Here is a 23,363-nt window from a genome sequence, read left to right on the forward strand (position 1 = left end):
CTGAACTGTAACTGATGCATAGTAATATCAAATGAGACAAACAAAGGAAGGGAGAAGCCAGGAAAATAACTCTGAGTCTGAGCCTTCTTGTCAAGTTTACATAACTGCCTATGTTGCAGAAAGAAAGGTAAGGTTTTATACAAGTACTTCTAGTTTTCACTAGCATGTATCTAGAAATAATTCTATGAATCACGAAAAAAGATTCTGTATAAAATAATTAAATTATTACTGGTCATACTTTTAAATATGGAGCATTCTACTGAATGATATTACTTTTTTATAAAACTAGCAGAAAAAAGCTTAAGTGGAATTTATTAATATCACAAGTCTTCTTTGACTTGCAATTAATGAGATATGTACAAAATATCAATAAGAACAACACAATATGATTTGATTCAAAATTTACATGATTTTTCTGAAGAATGTAGATAATTAACAACTTGTACTGTAACATCTCCGTGAGGACTGGGAAAAGATTACACCCTGAAAAGATTACATTAGCAGCCCCTATATTCTTCTCTTTCCAAATTTAGACATAAACCTCAATTCCTCAGTTCCTTACACATGCTCTTCCAGTAGAGATGAATTTTGAATGAATGGGGAATAGGGTGGTCATGGCATAGATGTACAACACGTTTCGAAGGAAACAGATGCACTAAAGGCAGGACTGTTTCTTCATGCATTTGTGCATACACAGACTTCCATCAATAAGAAGTTCTGGTAAACATGGATGGATGGCCATTTTCAACTTCTGTCAAAGTCCACAACAGCAATGTACGATTGCCACTGCTGGGAACAAAGGCAACGGCCTGTATTGCTACTGTCAAAACACAGCACAGACTTCTTTTTTATTTCAGCTGAACTCTTGTTGAAGACTGGAACAAAAAATGGAAATTGTTTCTTTACAGGTAATCAATGTTCTAAAAAAACATGTGGAATCTATACGCTGACTTTATGCCCCAAAAATCCATATTAAGTGCCTAGGAATGTAAAACAAATTTCCATTGTTTTAGAGATGTACAGTGTTCTGGCAGGGATGTTAAGAGCCAGGAATTTTTCAGATTTGGTCTCATTTCCAGTCATGCTCTAGCGTAAGACATTTGACACTTCTGTCTCTACTTCTCTTTAGAGAAAATGACAATAAATGAGAAATTGAACATGTTAAAAATTTTAATTAGTATTGAAAAAATGTTTTTGAAGGGGAAAAGCTCTAAATAAATGCCAATATTAAATACCCCAAAGCTCAGTATAGACGGAAGAAATAGACAGCATTTTAATAATTTAATAATATATAGATAATTCCTTTTTGTTTAATTAAATTTCCTCTGGCTGATCAGAGGTCATTACTCTTTCTCAAGTGTTTTAGTATCAACACCAATTCCCACAGTATAAACAAAGTTCCATAACTTAACTTACTAACTATCTGCATGCTTTATGTAGGAAAGAACAGCTCCTAAAATGAGGAAATAATACAGCTTCTTACAGATGCTGCTTAGAATCATAAACAAATAGTACATAAACAAAAACTATAATGAGATTGTGAAAACAAGAAAGGTTTGTTGCTAATCACATACCCGCCTTTAATATAGTCAAGGAATGAAACTTCTGTTTCAATTAGGAAGGAAAGCAATGTTACCTGAAAGCAAATAAAAGAGAGTCAGACATGAATTGTGTGTTTCCCAGTTGAACAAGTAGAAACATAAGCACAATGTTTTTCAATCTCTGTCCTTAGGACGTAATTTCCTACAGTATTAAGGGAAAAAAGAAGATTAAAAAAGATATTAAATAATTTCAGTAGGCAGTTCTTGAAAGGAACAGACAAATTGAGAAGTCTATAATTGCCTTTTTTTTTTTTATTTAAGGAAAAGGTAAGGGGCAGAAGACTGTATTCCAGAGCAGGTTACCACATGCATGTTTCCTAAACTCTGTGTACCACACCCACAATTGAATATTACAGGGTACATGATAATGCATCTACCCTATGAGCACTCCAACACTGTTTAAAGAACTCAATTACAATTATTTATGTAATTACTAATCTCACATTAAAGGCAGTATTGAGTATTGATGCCAGTCCAGAATGCAAAAATCTAGTAAAGTATACAGATATACCAAACATATGTATATAAATAAAAAGATAAGAAATTTCTGCAGTCCCAGATTTTATCATTCAGAAATGATATAGCTCCAAAAGACAGAGTAATCTAAAGGTGTTACTGGCATTTTCAGTGATCAAGTCACAGAAGAATGAACTCAAGTGGAAAAGATCCAGCATTTAAGATCTTCACATACTGTGCGGTATTTATGAAGCAAAGAATTAAAATTATTTTAATTTTATTTACATAAACTGTCTCACAATATAAGTGCAGCAAGCAGTCAGTGAAAACTGCTTAAGCAACTACTCAAAGCAAATCCACTGATAATGATACAAAGAATAAAAATGGAATGGAAGTCTATCACAAAATTTTGCCTCCACCTGCAGCAAAATATAAAAATTGAAAATACTCCTATGTTGTAAACTTAGACTCAGAATGAGATTACAGGTAGTAAACTTCTAGGCAGTCTTCCATCCTACTTCCTTTGTCACAGCTCTCTGTGATTGAGTGATTAGCTAAGCTTTAAACCACGAAATTACCCTTTTAGTTGAGAACAGAAGACCATAACAATGTTCTACCAGGTTATCAGTAGCACAGTCTCACAAAAAAGCCCAAAATTTCTATGCATTTTCCCAGTGGACACAGTCATATTAATGGTTCATCTATTCTTACAGCTAGTCATCTTGTTCCTAATTAATTTAAGCACATATTTTCACTGCATCTGAAGTTTAAAAGTCAGAAAATGGAAACAAACAACTCCCAAAGTGGCCCAAGTGTTTACTTACTGTGTTGGGTTGACCCTGAGTTGATGGACAGTCTTTAAGACCAATTACGCTTCTCACAATTTACATATTTAAACCGCACGGAAAGGCGGGACTTCCCCTTTTGGTCGGAGCTCGCCTGCTGGAAGGTGGGGGGGCTCCGAGCCTCCCGGCCCTGCTGGGCCGGGCCGGGGCCACTGCCCCTTTCCCCCTTTCCCATCGCCGCGGCACGGACCCTGGGTCACTGAGGGGGACTGTCCCAGAGCCGCAGGCAGCTCAAACCAGCCATGGACTGCTCACAGCTAAACCCATCCAGCGCGGCTTCTGGGGACAGGCGGGTCCCTCTCCCCTCCATGCGGAGCCGGCGGAGCCAGCGGGAGCCGGCAGAGCCTCCTGTCTGCAGCCAGCACACTCCGTGCTGAACTGAAGAGGACACCACGCAGCCAGCAGCACAGAGGGAGCGAGGCTTTCCCCACCGTAAAGCCCGAACAAGAACACCCTTCAACATGGCGGCTTCAGAGTCAGAGAGAAAGAGAAAGCGAGTCACGTGGGACGGAGCTGAGCATGGCGACAGGAGAAAAGAGGGCGGTGCCGCGATTCTGGCGCGCAGCTTAAAAGAAACCTTCTTGCATGCCGTGGTAAGAAACTGTAATACCACAAACTGTTTGTCTCTTTAATCCATTTGAAGAACATGGGGGGGGGGGGGGTGGAGAATCAACGTGTGCCTATGAAGTTTGTGAAGAGTGCCTATGCCAGGCTATATAGAAGCAGTGAGAGGCTGTTAGAGACTTGTGGCGAAGAAAAGCCTCTGTGTGCAGGCCAAAATAACTTATCCTTAAAAAGATGAATAACCCCATGTGATGGCCTATGTTCTGTAGTGTGAAAGAACTGTGAAATTCTTCATGGGAGAGATGTCTACACATAGCAGACTGTTTGTTTCCGGGCGGGTCTGCTATTGGTGGCAGTTTGGGAACCACGTGCAACTGAAGGAAAACCCTTTTTTCCTTAAGCATAAGAGAGAGACTTTTCAAGAACTACAACACTGACTAACATCCCATGTTCTGTTATCCCTTGTGTGAGCTGGATAAAAGGAGAGAAGTGCTGGAAAGAGGGGGGGGGGGGGGGGGATTTACTTTAATTTTGCTTTGTTGTTTTCTCTTTACTTTTAATTCTGTTAGTAATAAAGCTCTTTCATTGTACTGCAACTGTTTAAGGTTTGTGGCCTGCTTTGTTTTTCTCCTAATTCTTACCTCACAGAAGGAAAATAAGTAAGTAATGAATATTTTGAATCAAAACCACTACATTTAATTGGTGTTTCCGCCCGGTTTCAAACTCAACCCGCTACACTTACGTATAGACAATGACTACCAATGCTTCAAGTTTTATGCAGTGAATTTGTCATTTCACTACTAGGCTTTGTTTAGAAGTAACCATGTATTCTGAAACACTTCTGCCTAGTATATACCTTGACTGTGTGAATTTAAAATGACCCCTTAAGTAATAATAAATTGAGATGTGCACGGTATGTACATAGTCCTTAAATGAAGCAGTGAGATAGCAGTCAGTGATTTATATCCACTTTAAGTTCTCCAGAATTCTACCTCCTATTAATGAAAATTATGGTCTCAGTGCCTGGCTTGAAAATTTGAAAATTTGTGGGATAAAGAATATCTCAGGTAAATGACGAGGAGAAGAAAAACAAAACTCCAGGCAAACACATAAGAAAGTGATCATGTGGAGAAGCATAAGGGAAGCCTGAAGGACTGTAGAAGTAAGGGCAAATGGGGACAGAGAATGACTTGATATCGAAAAGAATTTACAAAACCAACAGAAGAGACACTAGTAAAGCAGGAAAAAAGAAAGAAAATTTCTAACAACTGTTTATTGGAAATTTTGAGGTAACTGGACTAAAGAACAACAAGACACAGTTGATTTTGCCTGTTCAAACACAAGTAAAATACGTTTCTTTCAAATGCAGATAGATACCTGTGAAGATGTTAAAATATTTTAAACCAAAATCAACAAGAAAATTGAATGTGAAAATACATTTTTTTGCCCTTCTGTACCCTAAGTCAGATTTCATACCTATAATTTTGAGTACACTTTTAGCACTGGTTGAAAATAACCACTCTGTAAGTTTCTGACTCACTAATTCAATGTAACTTTATTTTAATATGACAGATTTCAATGAAAGGAATATGTTAGCAAAGAATAAATTATCTAATGAATTAGATATTGTACGGTAAATTTTAATAGGCAAGCTGCTTCTGCCAATTTTTTATAATTTAAACCAGAGGTAGAAGAATAAGTGTTTACTTTCTGACTGATAAACAGACTTAAGACAAGAATGTGAGAATGCTGAAACATTCCTTCAAGGCTACTTTTCAGCATGAAAGAAGCACTACTGACTTCAGTGGAACTGCTCATGTGGAAAAAACCCACATGGTGGACGTGTTTTCCAAAAACATCTCTTAACTAATTAGGTTTTCCAATACACAAATCCTCAACATTTATCTTCACTTTTTTGTAAATGATGTTCTGATAAATGATGTTCAGATAAATTTAAAATAAAATTTACTTTTAGAAGTGCAGGTATGTTTCAGATAAAAATTAACACGGTCAGTCCAACAGTTTCAATTACTGGACTGAAATTTTGGTAGAGCTCATTTTGAAAACCACTGGCAAACTAACAGTACACTTGGATACCTTTTATATCAAACTCTCCAAATAAAAAAAACCCTGAAAAAATGGTGTAGTTGGTAGTTTATTGTGGCTTTGACAGAAGGCTCTGTTCTAATCCTGTTAAACTACAAGTCAACTACACTGTTTCAAGCAAAAAGAAAAACATTCAGTAACATAAAATGTATTTACTTACTGTTCCAGAATTAACATACTTTTTCTTTTTTCCTTTTTTCTTTGGATTTATTACCTAGAAACACAGATACAAACATTAAAGCAGTATGAACTAATATAAAGGTAAGTGTAAGGTATTTTCAATGCTGAAAGTATTCTATTTTCAGTGGATTCAGTATCCTGTTTACTGATACATCTCAATGCTGGGATATGCACATGTTGAAAACCAGCGAATTTATCTTCATGGCACCTGTCAGGTGAGCCAGTGCTGATACTCACATTGGACAAACAACAGATGGGGGCAACAGAGATGAGAACATTCATTATATCTGAGTGCTTGGGGAAACACTCTTTGAATTTTCACAAGATTGTGCATTTTTCTGCATTCCTGATTCCAGTGTTTCAGTGTATGGTGTCACTACTTCATCATCTCACAATGCATCTCTTCACAATCCAGTTAATCTGTTTCCATCTGCTCCTCACATCACCTGAGAAACATGAGAGCTGCTCTACTCCCAGTTTCTGTACTCAGTTCAATGACAGGATCTGGCTGACAGGAAGATCAAATTTCATGAAATAAGTAATTTCATGAAAATGTTGAAGACCACCACCTGACTGTCATACAGGAGCTGGGGGGGGAGGAGGGGGGAGGTCTCAGTGCACTCCCCATACCCAAGAATCTTCATGGAACTGGACTATAAAGCATTGAACAGTTTTCTTGAACATCTGGAACCCACACTTATAAAATTTCTCACCGTAGCCACCAATAAAAATTGTTTCCCTTCTGAATACCTACCAAAGGCAAGTCTCAGTTAATTTTGTTACATACACATGAAAATGTACTCCTGTTTTTCCAGAAATGCACATGGAATTGGAAGCAAAACATTATTTTGTTAATTAGGTCATTTAACTATCTCCTATATAACTAGGAAATTCAAAGCCTTGTGGCTTACTGCCAAGTTTTACTGTAAACTACTCACAGATGTTCTGCAAATGATAAGGAATGAAAACATTCCCAACTGAAATCTTAGTTGCTTATCTGGTATAAAATATTTAAGGAATTTTGCCTGAAAATGGGCATATTAATAATACTTGTCTTCCAAAACTTTTCTCTCCCTAACCAAAAAGAAATTACATTTAAAGATCCTATTCCTTGCACAACACAGAACAGCTATGAAATGTAAGGCAGGAAGAGGTAACTGATTTGAGATCTTCCCAAACAGGCTAAATAAGTGACTCACTCTTTTTCCCCCCCCCCCCCCCAACCCCCCGTATGCCACCCTGTTGTAATACAGTAAATATTCTGAAAAGCTTTTACTCCTTTACACGTGTAAGGCCATTAACACTTAAAAAATCGCAAGTAACTCCTCCTCCTCCATTTAACAGCCACTGATGAGCAATAGATTAAGTCTGTGTAATGGCAGCAATTAAACAATGCAGTAATTCTTGCTGAACCAAAATCTTAGCCAGAAAGTGACTCCTGCTGACATTTGCCCAGAAGATGAAGATGAAGGTAACAGGCTGCCTGTCTGCCCTGCAGCAGTTCATTCACTGCTCTCCAGAATTCAATGGTCAGGCCTGAATTAGCAGCATATTGCTTGCCAGCAGTCATTAAATGCCAAAGAGGAGATTCATTTGAACTTTCTGCTTCAGGTAACTTGACAATTGGCTTCTTAGGAATTGCAAGGAACTGCACTAAAGCTTGGAGTGAAATATCACGGGAAACAAGGCATCTACTTGGGAGCAAAGATGAATTAAACGACAGCTTGTTTCTTGCCTATAATTCAAGATACTATAATTATTATAATATTTGTGTGTGCCTTTTCAAATCTCAGGTAACTTTAGAAATTAAACAACAGTTTTTAGCCTCTGAAATATTTACATCCCTGCAGGAACCTAGAAAGCTACATGAACTCTAACCTGTTAAAAAAAGCTCAATTGCAAAGAGGTGGTTCTAGCAATGTTTCTTATCTTTAAATATGGGACACTCACTCACCTGCCTTGGGTTGGTTTGTAAAAGCAAAACACTTCAAAAAGGATTTGTCCAGTACCTTTTGTTCTGATACTGTACAGACTTATCAGTAGTACCCAAGTATGGAGGACTGCAGTGTGGGGAGGCAAACATGAGAGGCTCAGGAAATGTAGGAAGTCGCTGAGAGTATGATACTGATACTATATTTAGGAAATTGAAAAATATACTTAAGATGTTATGACAGACTATTCCTGGTAGGGTAGGATTCACGTCAGTGATACAACAGGAGAGGACATTTACACTGCACACAGTAACCTGGTTATGACACTATTCACAGGAAACTATTGTAAATTACTGTAACTCTGGGGCTGATCTTGGATCTAAGTAAGAAAAAATCCCATGGCTTTCACTTATCTTTGTCGTGCTCTCCACAGCAGCACCTTTGCTCATCATCAAAATAAAACTGCAGCACATAATTGGAGCAACCTCCTTCCCTGCCTTCTTTGCTGCTTATCTAAACCATTATATTTGTTGCCACCTATGAAAATACTGAAGTTTAATGGCAGCAGTCTGAGACCAATTAAAAGATACCTTAAGGAATAACAAAGATCAGCACACCATACAGAAGCCAAAAAAAAAAAAAAAAAAAAAAAAAAGGTTATAGCCACACAGGCTCATCTTCTCATTAGTGGCAAGAATAGGTTTCCATTGCTTTCAGTGTTTTCCACTGTTGTTTTCTCATTTATTTCCTGAGAGTGAGTAAATACTCATAACACTTACCTCATAAACATTGAACTGAGACTGTCCTCTCGACAACTCTCTGTAACTTGTTGTGAATTCTCCAATGAAATCATGGCTGTTTGAAAAACAAGATTTTCAAATCAAATGCAAAACATTTAGGAATTTAAACATGTATTTTATCTATTTATGCAAAAGAGACACACAGCCAATATGAACTGACACCCAAGAAACAAGTAATGGCAACAGATATAATTTGCTTAAAAATCTTTATTACTCCCTCTGTTTCTGTTCACCCTATTAGTAATACAAATTTAGAGTTCAAAAGTATTAGCTTAAATCTTTTTGACGGCTTTTGCTTAACTCAGCTGCACAATGAGGACTGTACTGTAAATCAGTAATTGACTCCAATGTAAGTTATAGAATCTGAAAAAACAGAGCAGGCTACCAAAGACTATCACCACTTCCTCAGTGAATGACCACTGGAACTACAGGCTATGAACTGTGTATGAAGTTGTGTGAGAGAAAGGGAGTCGCTGAAAGTATGAAAGGAGAACTTAAACCAGAGAAGACCAGCCCTACCAATTTGTGTAACACAACATTGAACTTTTAAGGGGAAGACCCAAAGCTTATTTCAGCTTCTGTCTTCCCACCTGGGAAGAGAAAAGCAACCCACTGAGGCTACTCAGCTTATGGTATTACTGGAAAGCAGATCTTAACCTAACAGTAAGCAGTGGTTATCAAGCTTCTCCTTTCTAAATTCTATTCCTGCTCCAAGAATACATTTGGCACTCCTCTGCTGTCATCCACATTTTAGAAACTGCATGAACAGGGGCTGGCACATTGCCCAGGAGCCACTGTGAGCACAGTGGCCAGAGGGAGTTGTAGCAGGTGAAGCATCACTGAGAAAGGTGCCCAGGGTCTGGGAAGTGGGGCACAGAAACCACAGGGCTGCCAGAAGTGACCGAGCTGCAGGTTTGTATCTCAGACAGGGACCTGGAATGGAGGGACTACAGGGGTGGGTGCCCCAACTGTCAGCTACACAACTCCCAGCAGTCACAAGGTCTGTTCCCATTCTCTGTTCTGGCCAGCTGAACTCTCCCTACTGATGGTCCAGGTTTTCCCACCTGTGCCCTAACAAGGAGCTGTATTTCTTCTACACTGTCTCCACATCTGGCAAGCTATGAAGCTGACTGTTTTACCTTCCCTCCAATGGTAAACTACAAGAGACAGTCAAAGTTTCCTGACTTTGTGACTTGCAAAACTTGTTTTTAAGAAATACAGCACAGTCCTAATTAAGTTATAAATATTAAATTTAAATAAATCTGAATGTTGCAAGAAGATGAAAAATGGAAACAATCCATAGCAACATCAAAATTCTTTCTTGCTTTATTCATAAGGAAATTTTTAAAAATCACCTCAAATATAAATCTCATTTTCTGAAACCAGCATGAATTCAAAAAAATCATGTAATCAAATGTAATGTAAAATGTAAATCAAACAACTAAAAGGTTCAGGGGTCAGTCATCATGCTAATACAAAATAAGCAAAGCATTCTGTAAGAAAGCTTGAGAAAACTATAGGGTAAAGATATTCCTCATTACCCAGATTCAGAAGGGACCACCTCCCATGAAGCACTCCCCTTTCAGCTGGGAGATCAGGAAATTGCTTCCAAGATAAAGACTTTTCTTAAGAAACGTATTTTGGAGGTGTATTCCTGCTTGAATGCTCTCTAGACTGCAAGGACTATTTAAGCAGGGAACAGAGGAAGCCATCCATACAGGCTATGGAACTTGGGTTCTATTGGGGCTGTAGCACACGAGGTGTAAAAACCTTGGGTAACCATGGCACTGGAGAAAAATGTATATTGCTTAAACTGGAACCTCCCCCTCTCATAACAGTTCTAACCTTATATTTTCAAATCAGATAGTATATTTCAAAGGCAGAAATTCAAGCAATAGTTCAATGGCTGCCTACAAACATGTTGCAGCAAACAGGAAACATCATTCCACACAAGACTGTCTCTGGGGAGCAAAATAATCTGCAATGCTTAAAAGTAAATTGCTCCTTTAATTCTACAAGACACTGAAAAGCCTCCTTTCCCTATGGCTATACACAAACACTGACAAGATCTGAGCTAGAAAGGTAAGATTCCTCTGATGAATCACGTAAAAAAGGTATGGGCATACACAACCAGTTTCAGAGCCCTCTGCACTTAAAAGATCACCTTGGATCTTTACACTCAATATTCAGGTAGCTGTACGTCCCTCCACTAGGCTGGCTGTGAAGGCTGAGTGCCTGTTGGTCAAAATATGCCTTTGCCAGATGTATACCTCATTAAGAAAATATCTTAATATTAATGATCACACTTCAGCAAATGGATCTCCTTATTAGTCTGCAGATTGAGAATCCAAAGTACTTATTCTATTTGCCTTCCTAACACCAAATATTCCTAGACTTACAGACTTTTGTCCATGAGTGGCATATCAGAACACTGAACCAGAGAGTCTTAGCACACAAAATTATCACTTGAGGCCCATCTCCCTAAGTTTTCCACTTTTAGCCTTCAAATCGCTTTCAAAATTGTATTAACTTTGATTTTTTTTTTTTTACTATCTAAAGGAAAAGGAAACAATAGAGGAAAGAACAATCATAATCAGGAGTATGTCAGTGAGTAAGGAGAAAATGCAAGAACTTAAAAATCAACCATCTAGCTGGAGAAGGAAGCTAGATGAAAAAAAATTAAGCTAGAAAAGAATAAGGTGAAAGAGCTTAGAATCTGAAAGAGCTTAGAATCTGAAATTTAAAATCTCTCCTGCAGTGTTGATATGCTCAGATGAATGCTTCTGTGGCCCCAGGTTAGCATGACAATATTTACAACTTTATAACTCAACAACCCCCCCAAACACACTTTTTCTATGTAAGAGATCAGAAGCATCAAGACTGCAAAATTACTTTTGCAACATGTATGCTGAGAGACATTTTTTCTGAAATTAAATGAAAAAGCTTTCAGAGAGAACATCATAGTATTACTGATGTGAAGTTGTGCACTACCTCATTTTTTTCTTTCTGTTAAACCTGTCTGCAAGTGCTTCATACATAAGGATACTCAATAAAAAAACCCTAAAAATGTGACGGTGTCAAACAAGTGGGCTTGCCCCAAGTAACAAAACCAACTTTTGTGACTTCTTATAGCATCAGATATTTTGGGGTTTGTCACAGCTCCTAGAAGCAATAAAAGGCATCAGAACAAGTTGTCCACATTTTGACAAGTTTTGTGCAAAAACTGGTTTGAGATGAAGAGATGTTTCATAATTGACAGTGTTAATTTTACAAAGGGTATGCATTACTTCCTGTCAAGAATGCGATGTGATGTTTGAAAATAAGTAAGAACTATTTGATGATAATATGATCATGATACTACATTACAATTACTCCCAACAATGTAATTTGGGAACATGAAGTAAGAAGCTCAACCCAAGGCACCATGGTGCTATTTTTTCAAAGCACAGGTACCACAGAATGGGGAAAAGGGAAAAAAAACTTCTTAGTCAACACTCAGGAAGTCAAAATCCAAGTCAAGTCATGATTCAGAAATCAAGTATATGCACAGTAATTTTGTCTTCCTGATTGCAGAACAGCCTGTAATATTCAGTCTAACTTGCTTTGCTATCTGAGAGCAGGCAATCTTTCAAAGATTGGTCCTGCCCAGGCTGCATATCTCTGGAGCAAACAGATTCAGCATGGTGAGGCATCCAGATGTAACAACAGCTTATAAAAAACTGTCCATCACAAATGGGAATTAATATAAACTGAGGCACAGCAGAGTTGGACAAAAAATTGTTAGAGTAACTCTTGAAAGGGATTCATTTCAGATATACTTGGCAATGTCAAAGTTAAATCAGGCACTTAGGTTCTTGCTATGGTCACTAAGCAAGTTTATAGGCACCATCAACTGGCAATTTATTCCAGGTAGGATGGATTCAATCAGGCTATTTTCCCCTGTAAGCCACTGAAGTAGCTTAAATGATTAGTTCAATCTACGTGTCTGATTTTTGCATTGTCTGAAGTCACATGAGATGAGTGCTGTCTCATCTTTCAGAGAAATTTAACATGTAAGATGTCAGTGCTCGGTCTGCTTCTAAATTCAAAAAAAGACAGAAAGCAAAAAGCAAAAAAAATTCATACCATTAGAATAAAAAGAAAAACATGTAAATGGTATCCTTCACTTTTTGTTTTTTAGATACTAATTTTATAGGTATTCAGACTGTGATGTGAGCAAACACAGATAATAATTGAAACTACTTGAGAGTGAAGAGGCTAATGATTGCCTAAAATCCACAGCATGTTCAAGATTTCACTCAGACTTGCAGTTACTTAGTGTTATTTGTCAGACTTCTTCCTTTTCTTTTTCATCTTAGAGATTTTGGACAAAGTGAGACCGCACATGGAGTTTGATAGCTTGATAAAATATAACCCTTATTTTTTATTAACTTGGCAATATGATTTAACTTTTCATTGCTAGCTTACTTTCAAAAAATGTGGTTTATACACAAAAGCACCAATGTATAAAATTTTTAAGGATTTGCCAAATCTCATTGAGAAAAGAAGGTTAATAGAAATTCTAACAGGGATGCAATGATTTTTTGCTACTGTGGCTTTTTAAATTTAAATACACTTATTTTAATTGCTAGAATATGTTATTTTGTCTCTCCAGGGAATATCTGATCTACAACGATGAATTTACACTAGCAGGTATTCATAGAGGGTGAACATGATATAAGAATGCTTATAAATCAACAGGCTTCATGATGGAACCAAAAAGACAAAATTACAACCTGAGAAAAGTGAATAGGCGTTTAGATCTTGTCAGCAAGGAAATGAACAGTAGCACAGGATAAATTTGCCTATTATGATTACAAGATATGTTGCCACAGAAGCCAACTATCATTATCTATAATACTAGAAACAAATTGTATTGGTAGTATTAAAGACATTACTGTAGAATAAATAACATAATTTTAAAAATCAAAATGCAAGTGCATATCCATATATTTTAAAAAATATAAATATGAAATAATTAAGACAGACCAACTTAAAGATAAATAGAAATAAACATATTACTGTATTACATTTCAGTTCTAGTACCAAGATTTATGAGTACAGTTTTTAATCAAAGTATTAAGATAGAAGCTCAAGCTTTTTTAAAAGAACAAGAGGTATTGATCCAGTGTGTTAAAAAATAATTCTACCTTGTTTGTCAAAATAAAGGCAATTTGAAAGGCTCATTCCTTCAGACAAAAATGTACAGCCAGTACACTGAAGTTCACAGCTCTTAAGAATAACAGATATCCCTCCTGAATTTAGCAACAGAAAGTCCACATATATTTCACTGTCCTCTTTCAAGGGGAGTTATACAAAACTCAGATCTTCCAACTCCAGAGTTTACAATAATGTTTTGATGAAGACAGACATGGAAATGAACATTCAGACCCAATCTGAAATTAAGACAATTAATAGGTGGCTTCTACATCACAATATTTAGGCCACCATGAGTAGCCACTGCAGGCACATGCATTTTATCATGATCCATGGATGAATATACACACAGCATGTTTTAAATAGGCCAAGGCATCAGTATTTACCACAAGTGCAAAACACAGAGCTGTATCACAGCAGAACTTTTTCCAGTACCTGTACATCTAAATATTGATAACTAACTTTCTCTAATATTATACTGGACACTAAATACTTATATGTATTAAAATGTGTATAAACATGCATGGATAACCCTTAAGTTTAACAGAAAAAATGTCTTACCTTCCATCTCTATCCCAGTCATACACTTCTACTTTAATTGTCCTAAAATAAAAAAAAAAAAAAAAAAACAAAACAACAACACAGCTCTATTAAAATGTTAAATATGTACCCGGATTACCTTTAAGATTAATAGCATATGGGCGCATCAATTGTGCCAAATCCAAAAAGCAGGATTTTTCAGTCATTTCTCATGGGGCAGCAAATAGCCTGTCAGGTTACACAACACATCTCCATAAATCAATAGTTAAATACTGTGGAAACTAGGAAAACAATAAAACACATTGGAAGTTTAACCAATATATTTTTACGTGCTGATGCTCTGAATTTTCTGTGGTTTTTTTTTCATAAATGATTCTTTAAACCTTAAAGTATTGTCAAAGTTTTCAAGAACACATTTTGTCTGTTTCCTTATGAGTAAGTAAAGTGAACCCTTGAGGACAGCTCTAACCTTGCCTGACTGGGAAACAGATCAAGTGTAGAAAGCAAACATTTCCCAAGTAAAGATCACTCATATTTTACATACTTACTTTAAGAGTGTATTTCTTAAAATGCAAATACTACAGAGCATATTATTGTCAACATCCTTGATGAAACAGGAAAGATACATGGAGATAATATATAGCGTTATTCATCTCCTTTTACTACAGAAAGAGTATATATGCAAGCAAATTCAACTACCACTAACAGTGAATCCCATTTGGCCTAAAATGAACTGAACATGGGGTAGAAAAATAACACCTCCAGACCTCCTGTATTTTAAGCAACAACTTAACTTACTTTTATTCTTCAGAACACATTCACATGAAGTGAAGTAATCAGGTCTGTCTTATTAATAGAGAGGACAAGAATCTAAGCAATTACTTTATAATTTACTTCCATGGAAGCTGCTCCTCATTTTTCCAATTACATACAGTCAAATAAATATTGACTAATTTTCTTTACTAGGAAGGGACTCTGGGGATAAAGCTGAGCAACAGCTGATATTATATACAATACAATATCAAGAAATTCACACCTGGATGTTTTTCACATTTCTTACGATATTCCAAAATAGGTAAAGGAGTTGCTTTGTCTGGATGTATCTCTTTTCAAATCAAGTTTAAAGGCTCCTAACCACACCATTTGTTATATTTTATACCTCTGGCATAATTCAGGTTGGGTTTAAGTTACCTTAGAATAAAAACTGAATAAAGTGAAAGTTGTTCTGTAGAATGAAGTGAAAAACAACTCCAAACTTCTTTTATCCCACCCAGTATTTCACCCTTCAAAGGAAACTATTTTCATCTTCAAAGGAATTCAGCAAAAAAAGGCAATAGCGCGAAGTTTTTTTCCCTAGACAACCATTATTTTACTTACGTTTCAAAACCTGTTACGACAGACAGAACACACTAAGTTAAGATTTACGTAAGGTATAGGGGGATTTAAGTTTTGAATTGTCTTACAAATCTGTGTTCAAATAGCAAAATCATCTCACTGAGAAAACTCTTGATTATTAAAATAAATTATTAAGAATATCAAGATAAATTCCTGAGAAGAATCTTCAGACAGGTTACTGCAGTAAGAGCAATTCATCCTTGAATAAAGCTTCTTTCTACTGAAATTTATTTCATATTAAAGGATTAATTACAGATCTTGACTTTTATCTATTTTCCATGACATGCAAGATATTAAAGGCCTTTCCAATCTTCATATACTGATACTTAACCTTTACCTTAAAGGACACAGTTTAGAGGATGGGTTTCCTACTTTAATATTTAAAAAAACCCTTTCATTTAAAAATAATCAAGGTTAGAGATGGGTATCTCTGTTTTAAAACTTTTATGCAGAAAATAACTGTAAGTGTTTTTTGAGAGCTCAGACTAAGAGAAAGAAAGAGCAAAGATATTAGACATTAAGTACTACTGTAGTACTGAAATGCCATTCCTGTGATGTCTGAAAACACTGTATAACTGCATAGTTTGAGAAAAATTAAGCAAATCCTGGTCATTCCATAATGAAAAAGTAGACAGAGCTCTCTCAGAAGCATGCACTAGCTGGTGTTAGGGGTTAACTAGGGGTTAGTCTCCCTAACACCAGAATAAACACTTACTGTGATATATTTTTACTAATGACATTATTCCCACCTTTCACATCTATCACAGAACCCAGAGCACCAAAATTTTATCAGTGAAACTATCATTATCTGACAGAGACCTTTGGGGTTTGTGTTTTTATGTATTATCACATGGAGGCCAGGAAGTTAATCCTTACCTTTAGAAAGAAAGAGTTTTCTAACTAAAAGTAACCCAAACCTCCAAAGTTTTTTCTGGACTATCAGAAGATACTAATTTGAATTAATCTGACAGCTAATGACTATTTCTTAATTTGAAGCATGATTGTTGCATGCAGGGTGCATGAAACCATGAAATTTCATGGAGCCTTTATTCACTGAGCGCGTCATGTTGAAAGCAGGTCAACAGTAGACACACAATAATTTCAGGAGTCTTACTACACTTTTTAGCTCCCTTAATTTGGAATGCTGGAGTTATTTCAGTATGCCTGTACCAAAACATCTTTTCTAATTATTATGAAAACTGTTTTTCTTTAATATGATAAACAGTGCAGTGTCCAGAGACTAGCTTAATGAATATTATCTTGCTTGTGCATTCTGCACGTTAACCCAAATACAAGTAAAAAATTCTATTTGAACATGCTTGTTACAAAATTGCTTCGTTTTTATAGCATCTAATTGAAAGAGTAACCAACATGGCCATTTTTAAGGAGTCTAAAAATACCCATTTCTATTCAACTAATTTGCTTATTATTAGTGGTAAAATGTTGATTAAAAACATGGTATTATTACCACCTAAAGATAGATCCTTTTGCATGGCATCACTGAAAACTTCAAATCTGAAGATGACTACCTTTTGTGTTTCTCATCTACTGACCTATGTATTTAAAAGGCTTTCATTTATCAGCATCCTCTGACATTGCATTGTCACCCAAAGAAAACAGATCATCATTGTTTTTCATTCAAACATTAAAAAATGCTTGTGTACACTTGTCACAGAGGCCATGCTTTAAATTTGTCTTTTCGTTCTGTTTTTAATTCACACCATAGGGAGCAAAGTATTTTTTCCAAAAAACACCACTAGCACTTCCTACAGATTTAGCCTACTTACTTTATTTTTCTAAATTCTTTAATGTGATGAATGGTTTTGAACACATATTATCCTTTCAAAATGTTGATTAAATAACACCAGGGGCTGGACTGCGTAGAAAAAGTTAACACACAAAAGAACACACAAGTTAGGGAGAAAAAAATTGTATATGCTAAGAAAAGTTTAAGCCGCAGCTTACCGGTCATAGTCTCCATTACACAGTGCTCTGACAGAAATCTTGAATGCCTGCCACACCGGATTTAATGTATTTTTTACAACTTCTGTTTTGTGGCAGATTGTAAAACTGTAATTAAACAAACAAACAAACAAAAGAGAAATATATATTTTGTATTAATTTACTTATTCTTCTGAGTCATCGAAGATGGAATCAAAAGAACTGTAATCATTCATACATGCAATATCCATATAAAATTTAAGGTAGGAAAAAAAGAAATATGGTGAAATCAGAAGGAAGGGAAGACTGAAGAGACCCACTTGAGAGAGATTACAGACTAGAGTGCTAAACAACTCTAAATCTAAAATGTTTTTGCCCAAAACTTCAACAGGAACTATAACCATTCAGTGAGTATCTCAGGGAAGAGCAATCCCACTTGTTTAAACAGACCTTTTACATCCAGGAATCAGTCACAGATCCAGAAAGAAACAGATCTTGTGAGGATCTGATTCTTGCTTAGAGATTAAGAAACTGAGCCAAAGGAGTGATGGCTTTCAGATTCTTATTCCCCATTTTATGTCCATGATTTTTTAACCAGGACTGTCTTAGGTAAAACATATAAGCCTCTCTGAGATTCCATGATCACCTTCTCTCATGAATTGTATTAATGCATTCTCCTTTCTCTAAATGACACAAAATTAAAACACCTCTTTTTAACTATCATCTTGGGGACTGAATTGTTCAAAAGAAAACAAGAGACAAAGTTACTGGTGAGATCATTACTGAAATTCCTCATACAGTTATACTAGTTATTCTTTGAGGGAATGCCCTCCTTGCATCCTAAAGGCCTACACTTTTATCCTGGCTATGACTCAGAAGACATGCCTGAAGCTAAGAAACAAAAAAAGAAGTATCCTTCTGCCACAGGTGCAAAAGTACTGCCCCAGCATCCTGTTGGATTCAAGAGACCAGTAAAGAATCACTGGCTCAACACTCACCCCTCGGAAGGAAGTGGGGAAGAATGGCACTCAAGGCCAAGAGAGGCTGCACATACCAGCACTCCCAGAATGCCCAGAAAAATTCCACCAGTGACCTTAATGCCACTCACAAAGGAGCCATAACTCCTCCAGACTTGCAGTTTTAGATAGGCAGTGTATACTCAGGAAACTGTTTCTAGAATCTGCCTCCAAGAGGAAAAGAGAAGGGAACACACACACACCCCCATACATAGATTTATGTTAACAACTGTTCCAGTTAAGCTACAGAAAAAAGTAGCGGGATACATGTCTAGCCTTTGGTTTGATAATGTTAGACGTGAGGACTTGCAGTTTCCAGGAAATCTTAAACTGCCAGTAGAGACCCACAAAGGCAGTGTTGTGTTGACCAGTGCATGTCAAGTCTTAGGAGTGCAACAGAAGAGATTAGTCTACTTCAGCAAATTATGTAGCAAATAGCCATTTGTAAAAAATATAAATTCTATTCAGGGTATTTTTGAATTCAATTTCCTAGAACTCTGTCAAAAAGATATAAGATACTTCCAAATTTAAATTTTCAGTATAAAATGTTTTTATCTAACACAATTTCTAAGCAGTAGCATATTTTGCAGCTACACTTTGAGACTTCTCTTTAAATGCATACTATACCTTAGCAAAAGTAACACTATTTAGCTATTTTATTACAATTAATTTTCATAGTGCTCTGTATTTATAAGACATTTACCTCTTAAAACCCTGAACTGCAGTATTTGATCAATTTGTTGCCATAGTTTTATTCCCATACTGCATAACATGACAAACTGAAATCCAACAAACATTAACTAATACAGCTTAATCTGAAAAATGTAAAGAAAAAATGAAAACTATATTACCATCTGTAAATAATTAAGTTGCCTAGTGATTACCAGCAAAAATACTTAACAAGCTCCTACCTGCCATCTTCATTGCTTCGATGAAATACAAGGAAAGGATCAGATTTCCCAAAGAAGTCCTTCTTGTCTAGCTTGTTTGCACAAAATTGCATTAAAACTGAATCCTGAAATGGGTAATAAAGAAAAATTACAGACAGCATGCAGTTTACTACACAAAAAAAAAACCTGACGAAACTATGCAAATAGAAAACAAAATAAATGGGGGTATCTGTCTTCTAAATGCCCTCTACATATTCACATTTGTGCAATGTCTTAATAGTGCAGTCTGAATGGCTGGAACCAAGAATTCCTTTGTAGGGGACACCAGAGGAAGAAAATTTTTCTACGGTAAAATGCCTCAGGATTTTTCAAGGATTTCCTGACATCCAAAACTGCATTCTGAAAGAAGGAGATACACAGGCAAGAAAGTATATTAGAATTAATTTTAAAAACTCCAGTGAGACACAACTCAGCCTCATTCCTTCAGTGACTTAGACCTGTTGTTGTCTGCTCCTACTGCCCATCAAGCAAACAGCTGAGCAGCCAACTCTTAAAAAGAGTCTGGAACCTTCAAGTAAATGAGCCTGAAAGGTACCAAGGACATTCAATCTGACAACAAATAAGGTGACAAGTTTCTTCGCTGTAATCAGGCAAACTGCAAGTCACACAAGTCACCTCTTTGGGCAAAGTCAAGAATGAAAAAAGGATTATAAATGCAAAGATAAACCTGCAGCTAACTGGGGCAGGGCCTGCTGCCAGACTGTGCCCCATAAACAGGTCTACAGGTGCAACAGCAGTGAGAGGATGATGACAGAAAATGTGGGCTCACCGCTGAGTGGGGCAGGGTGACAAAGGACAGGTGACAAAGGACATTGCAAGGTCCATGTTTCTCATAGCTTTCTATGCTTTCTATGTCTTTACTGATAAGATTTGCCTTCAATACTCTTGGGAACCTGAGAAAGCCTGGAATAAGGATAACTTCCCTTGGTAGAGGAGGACCAGGAAAGGGAACATTTAAACACATCAGACATACAGAAGTCCATGGGACTTGGCAGGATGCACCTGAGAGTGCTGATGGAGTGGGCTACTGTTACTGTGGGGCCACTTTCAGCTATCTTTGTAAAGTTAGGACGTTCAGGGGAAATTCTCCTGTCTCTGATAAAGGGCAAGAGGATCCAAGCCAGTTTTACCTCAATCACTGAGATGATGATAGAGCAAATAATCCTGGAAAACGTTTGCAAATACATGAAAAAGAAGAAGGTGGCTAAGAGACAACAGCATGGATTTACAAAGGGGAAATTCACACCTCATCAACTGGAAGCCTTTCCTCACAAAATGAGTGGCTGACTGGGTGGATGTTGTTTATACTCCACCTTAGAATGGCCTTATACACTGTCTCCTATAAATCCTTGTTCACAAACTAATGAATTATAGACTAGATAACTGGACAGTGAGGGAGACTGAAAACTGGCTGAACTGCTGGGCTTCAAAGGGTCATTGAGTGGCACAAAGCCCACCTGGAGACCAGTCACTAGCAGTGAACCCAAGGTATCAAAAATGGGCCAAGAACGTTGAATATCTTCATTAACAATCTGGATGATGGGACAGAGCAGACCCTCTGCAAGTTTGCAAACAATACAAAACTAGAACTAGCCATTTATACAACAGATGGTTGTGCTGCTGTTCAGAGGAATCTGTACAGGCTGGAAAAACTACCCATCATGAACCTCATGGGGTTCAAGAGGGAAATGCCAGGTACTGCACTTGGAGGGGAATAGCCCTGTGTACCAGTACAGGCTGCAGGCCAAACACCTGGAAAGCAGTTCTGCAGAAAATGACTGAGGGGGCTTGGTGGACACCAAGTTGATCAATGTGCCCTTGGCAGCAAAGGCCAACAGCCTCCTGGGCTCCATTAGGAAGAGTGCTGACAGAAAGTTGAAGGAAATGACTCAGCTCTGGTGAGGCCACTCCTGGAGTACTGTTCATTCCCAGAGCACTGTTCTAGGCTCCCCAGTACAAAGAAGACACAAACATGCTGAAGCAATTCCACCAAAAGCATCACTAAAATGATTAAGGGATTAGACCATCTCTCATCTGAGGAGAGGCTGAGAGAGCTGAAATTATTTAGCCTGGAAAACAGAAGGCTTATCAATTTGTATAAGTACCTGATGCTGGGGAATAAACAGCCTCTGAATAGTGGTATCCAGTGGAAGAAAAATTGGCAATAGGTACATACTTGAAATGCGAGAAATTCCACCTAAATATAAGGAAAAACCTTTTTACGCGGAGTGTGCTGAAATGCTGAAACAGAGAGACTGTGGAGATTGCTTGGACTCAAAACCCAACTGCACAGAGCCCTGAGTAACTTGCTCTAAGAAGGACAGGAGGATTGGACTAGACAATCTTCCAACGTCTTTTCCAACCTCAGCAATTCAGTGATTCCAAAATTCTTTGCCATTCTGAATATGAGCCGCAAAAGTCTGGATAAAGAACAAAAATCCAGAAGATCAAGTATGTGACAGCTGGTGAGATATTGCAAGAGACTGTGAGAGAGTGAGCACATGAAGGAACATCAGAGAGAATGCAAGAGAGATTGAGCATTGGCCTCTGCTTCTTTCTGCTTCTTCTCTCTAAAACTAAGAGCAATTTATAGGAAAGAAGTATTCTAGCTTCTTACACAAATCACAAAATGTAAATTTATAAATGATACCGTTAACAATCTAGTGCAGTGTAAATCACAAAAAAATTTTCATTTTATTTTTGAAAAGCAATGAGCACACTTACTCGGCAACACCCTAGTTCCTCTGCTGTTACTATGACAGTTCCACATTTCTTCCCAGGAATTCCTCTGTGAGAAAACACAACCACATCACCTTAGTTCCTTAATATCACATATGAAAGTTACAACTGACACAGAGAGCCCAAGGTAAGTTTTCAAGTCACAAAGCTGATGGTAGGCAATACAGTTTCCCTTTTCTGCCACTTGTGCTGTGTAAAAAAGTTGGTTTATCCTAAGTGAATTGGTAAATGAGTTGCATATTTATTCAAACTAGCAAGAAACAACCCAGTTTTGATTTTAAAGGAAACAGCATTAAAAGTTTAAATAGGTTGAAATAACACCAGAATTCTACTGTCCACTCTCCCACTGATGTTTCCTTTAGAGATGACTCTACAACTGATTTGTGAAAAACATCCTTTTGCAAATTTTACTTAAACATATAACTAAAATATAGTTAAAAGTATACACCAGTGTTATTTTACATTTATTCTGAAATATCTATGAAGACATATAATAATCTCACCACCATATCTGATATAGGAGTTGCAAAATAAATTATAATTCACCCAGACAGCAATTAAAAACATATGCTGCAACACCAGAAAGCCCAAAACAGTTCCTCAGCATAAAAAGCAGCAGAGGAACAGAAAACCCACACATAATCTGATAGTATTCAGTGCCAGCAGCCTTTTGAAGGGGGACACACTCAACACAGAAGGCAGAGGGAAGTACAATACTGATGCAACTTTTTGCATAATGCTATACTATAAATGAGAAGTTCTGTAATATCCTAGTGCCTACCTGTGTGTCCATTAGCACACACCTTGGCAGTTACTTACAGCTTTTCTTCAAAACTAATGCTCTTCCTTATGATCATTTTATTTCTAGTTTTTTATTTCTTTAAATCTTTCTTGAAAATAATTTATTATTTGAATAAAATTACTTTCCAAGATCACATTATGGTAAGAGTATTTTCAAATTTATTGTATTTTTTAGGTTTTTCTAAGAGAACTAGAGGGCACTCCCAAACTTCTGTTATGACAAAACATTCATGTAAATATTTACTGTTGTTCTTTGTTTATTAGTTTCTTTCATCCTTTTGAATTCTACAATGCTCTACAAC

General features: G+C 36.9%; 1 protein-coding gene across 2 annotated transcripts in view; it reads right to left on the bottom strand.

Moving 5' to 3' along the window:
• Positions 1–23,363, bottom strand: part of CPNE8 (copine 8) — a 79,953-nt gene that overhangs the window by 20,524 nt on the left and 36,066 nt on the right. For both annotated transcript variants that reach the window (XM_048301992.1, XM_048301993.1), the window contains 7 exons: positions 22,246–22,309; positions 19,483–19,586; positions 17,580–17,684; positions 14,241–14,282; positions 8,463–8,538; positions 5,733–5,786; positions 1,575–1,636 (listed from right to left, as the gene is read on the bottom strand). In XM_048301992.1, the coding sequence (XP_048157949.1) occupies positions 1,575–1,636; positions 5,733–5,786; positions 8,463–8,538; positions 14,241–14,282; positions 17,580–17,684; positions 19,483–19,586; positions 22,246–22,309 (507 nt within the window). The remainder of the gene's footprint in view (positions 1–1,574; positions 1,637–5,732; positions 5,787–8,462; positions 8,539–14,240; positions 14,283–17,579; positions 17,685–19,482; positions 19,587–22,245; positions 22,310–23,363) is intronic.

This window comes from Corvus hawaiiensis, chromosome 4 (genome assembly GCF_020740725.1).
Source record: "Corvus hawaiiensis isolate bCorHaw1 chromosome 4, bCorHaw1.pri.cur, whole genome shotgun sequence".
Classification (NCBI taxonomy): Eukaryota; Metazoa; Chordata; class Aves; order Passeriformes; family Corvidae; genus Corvus; species Corvus hawaiiensis.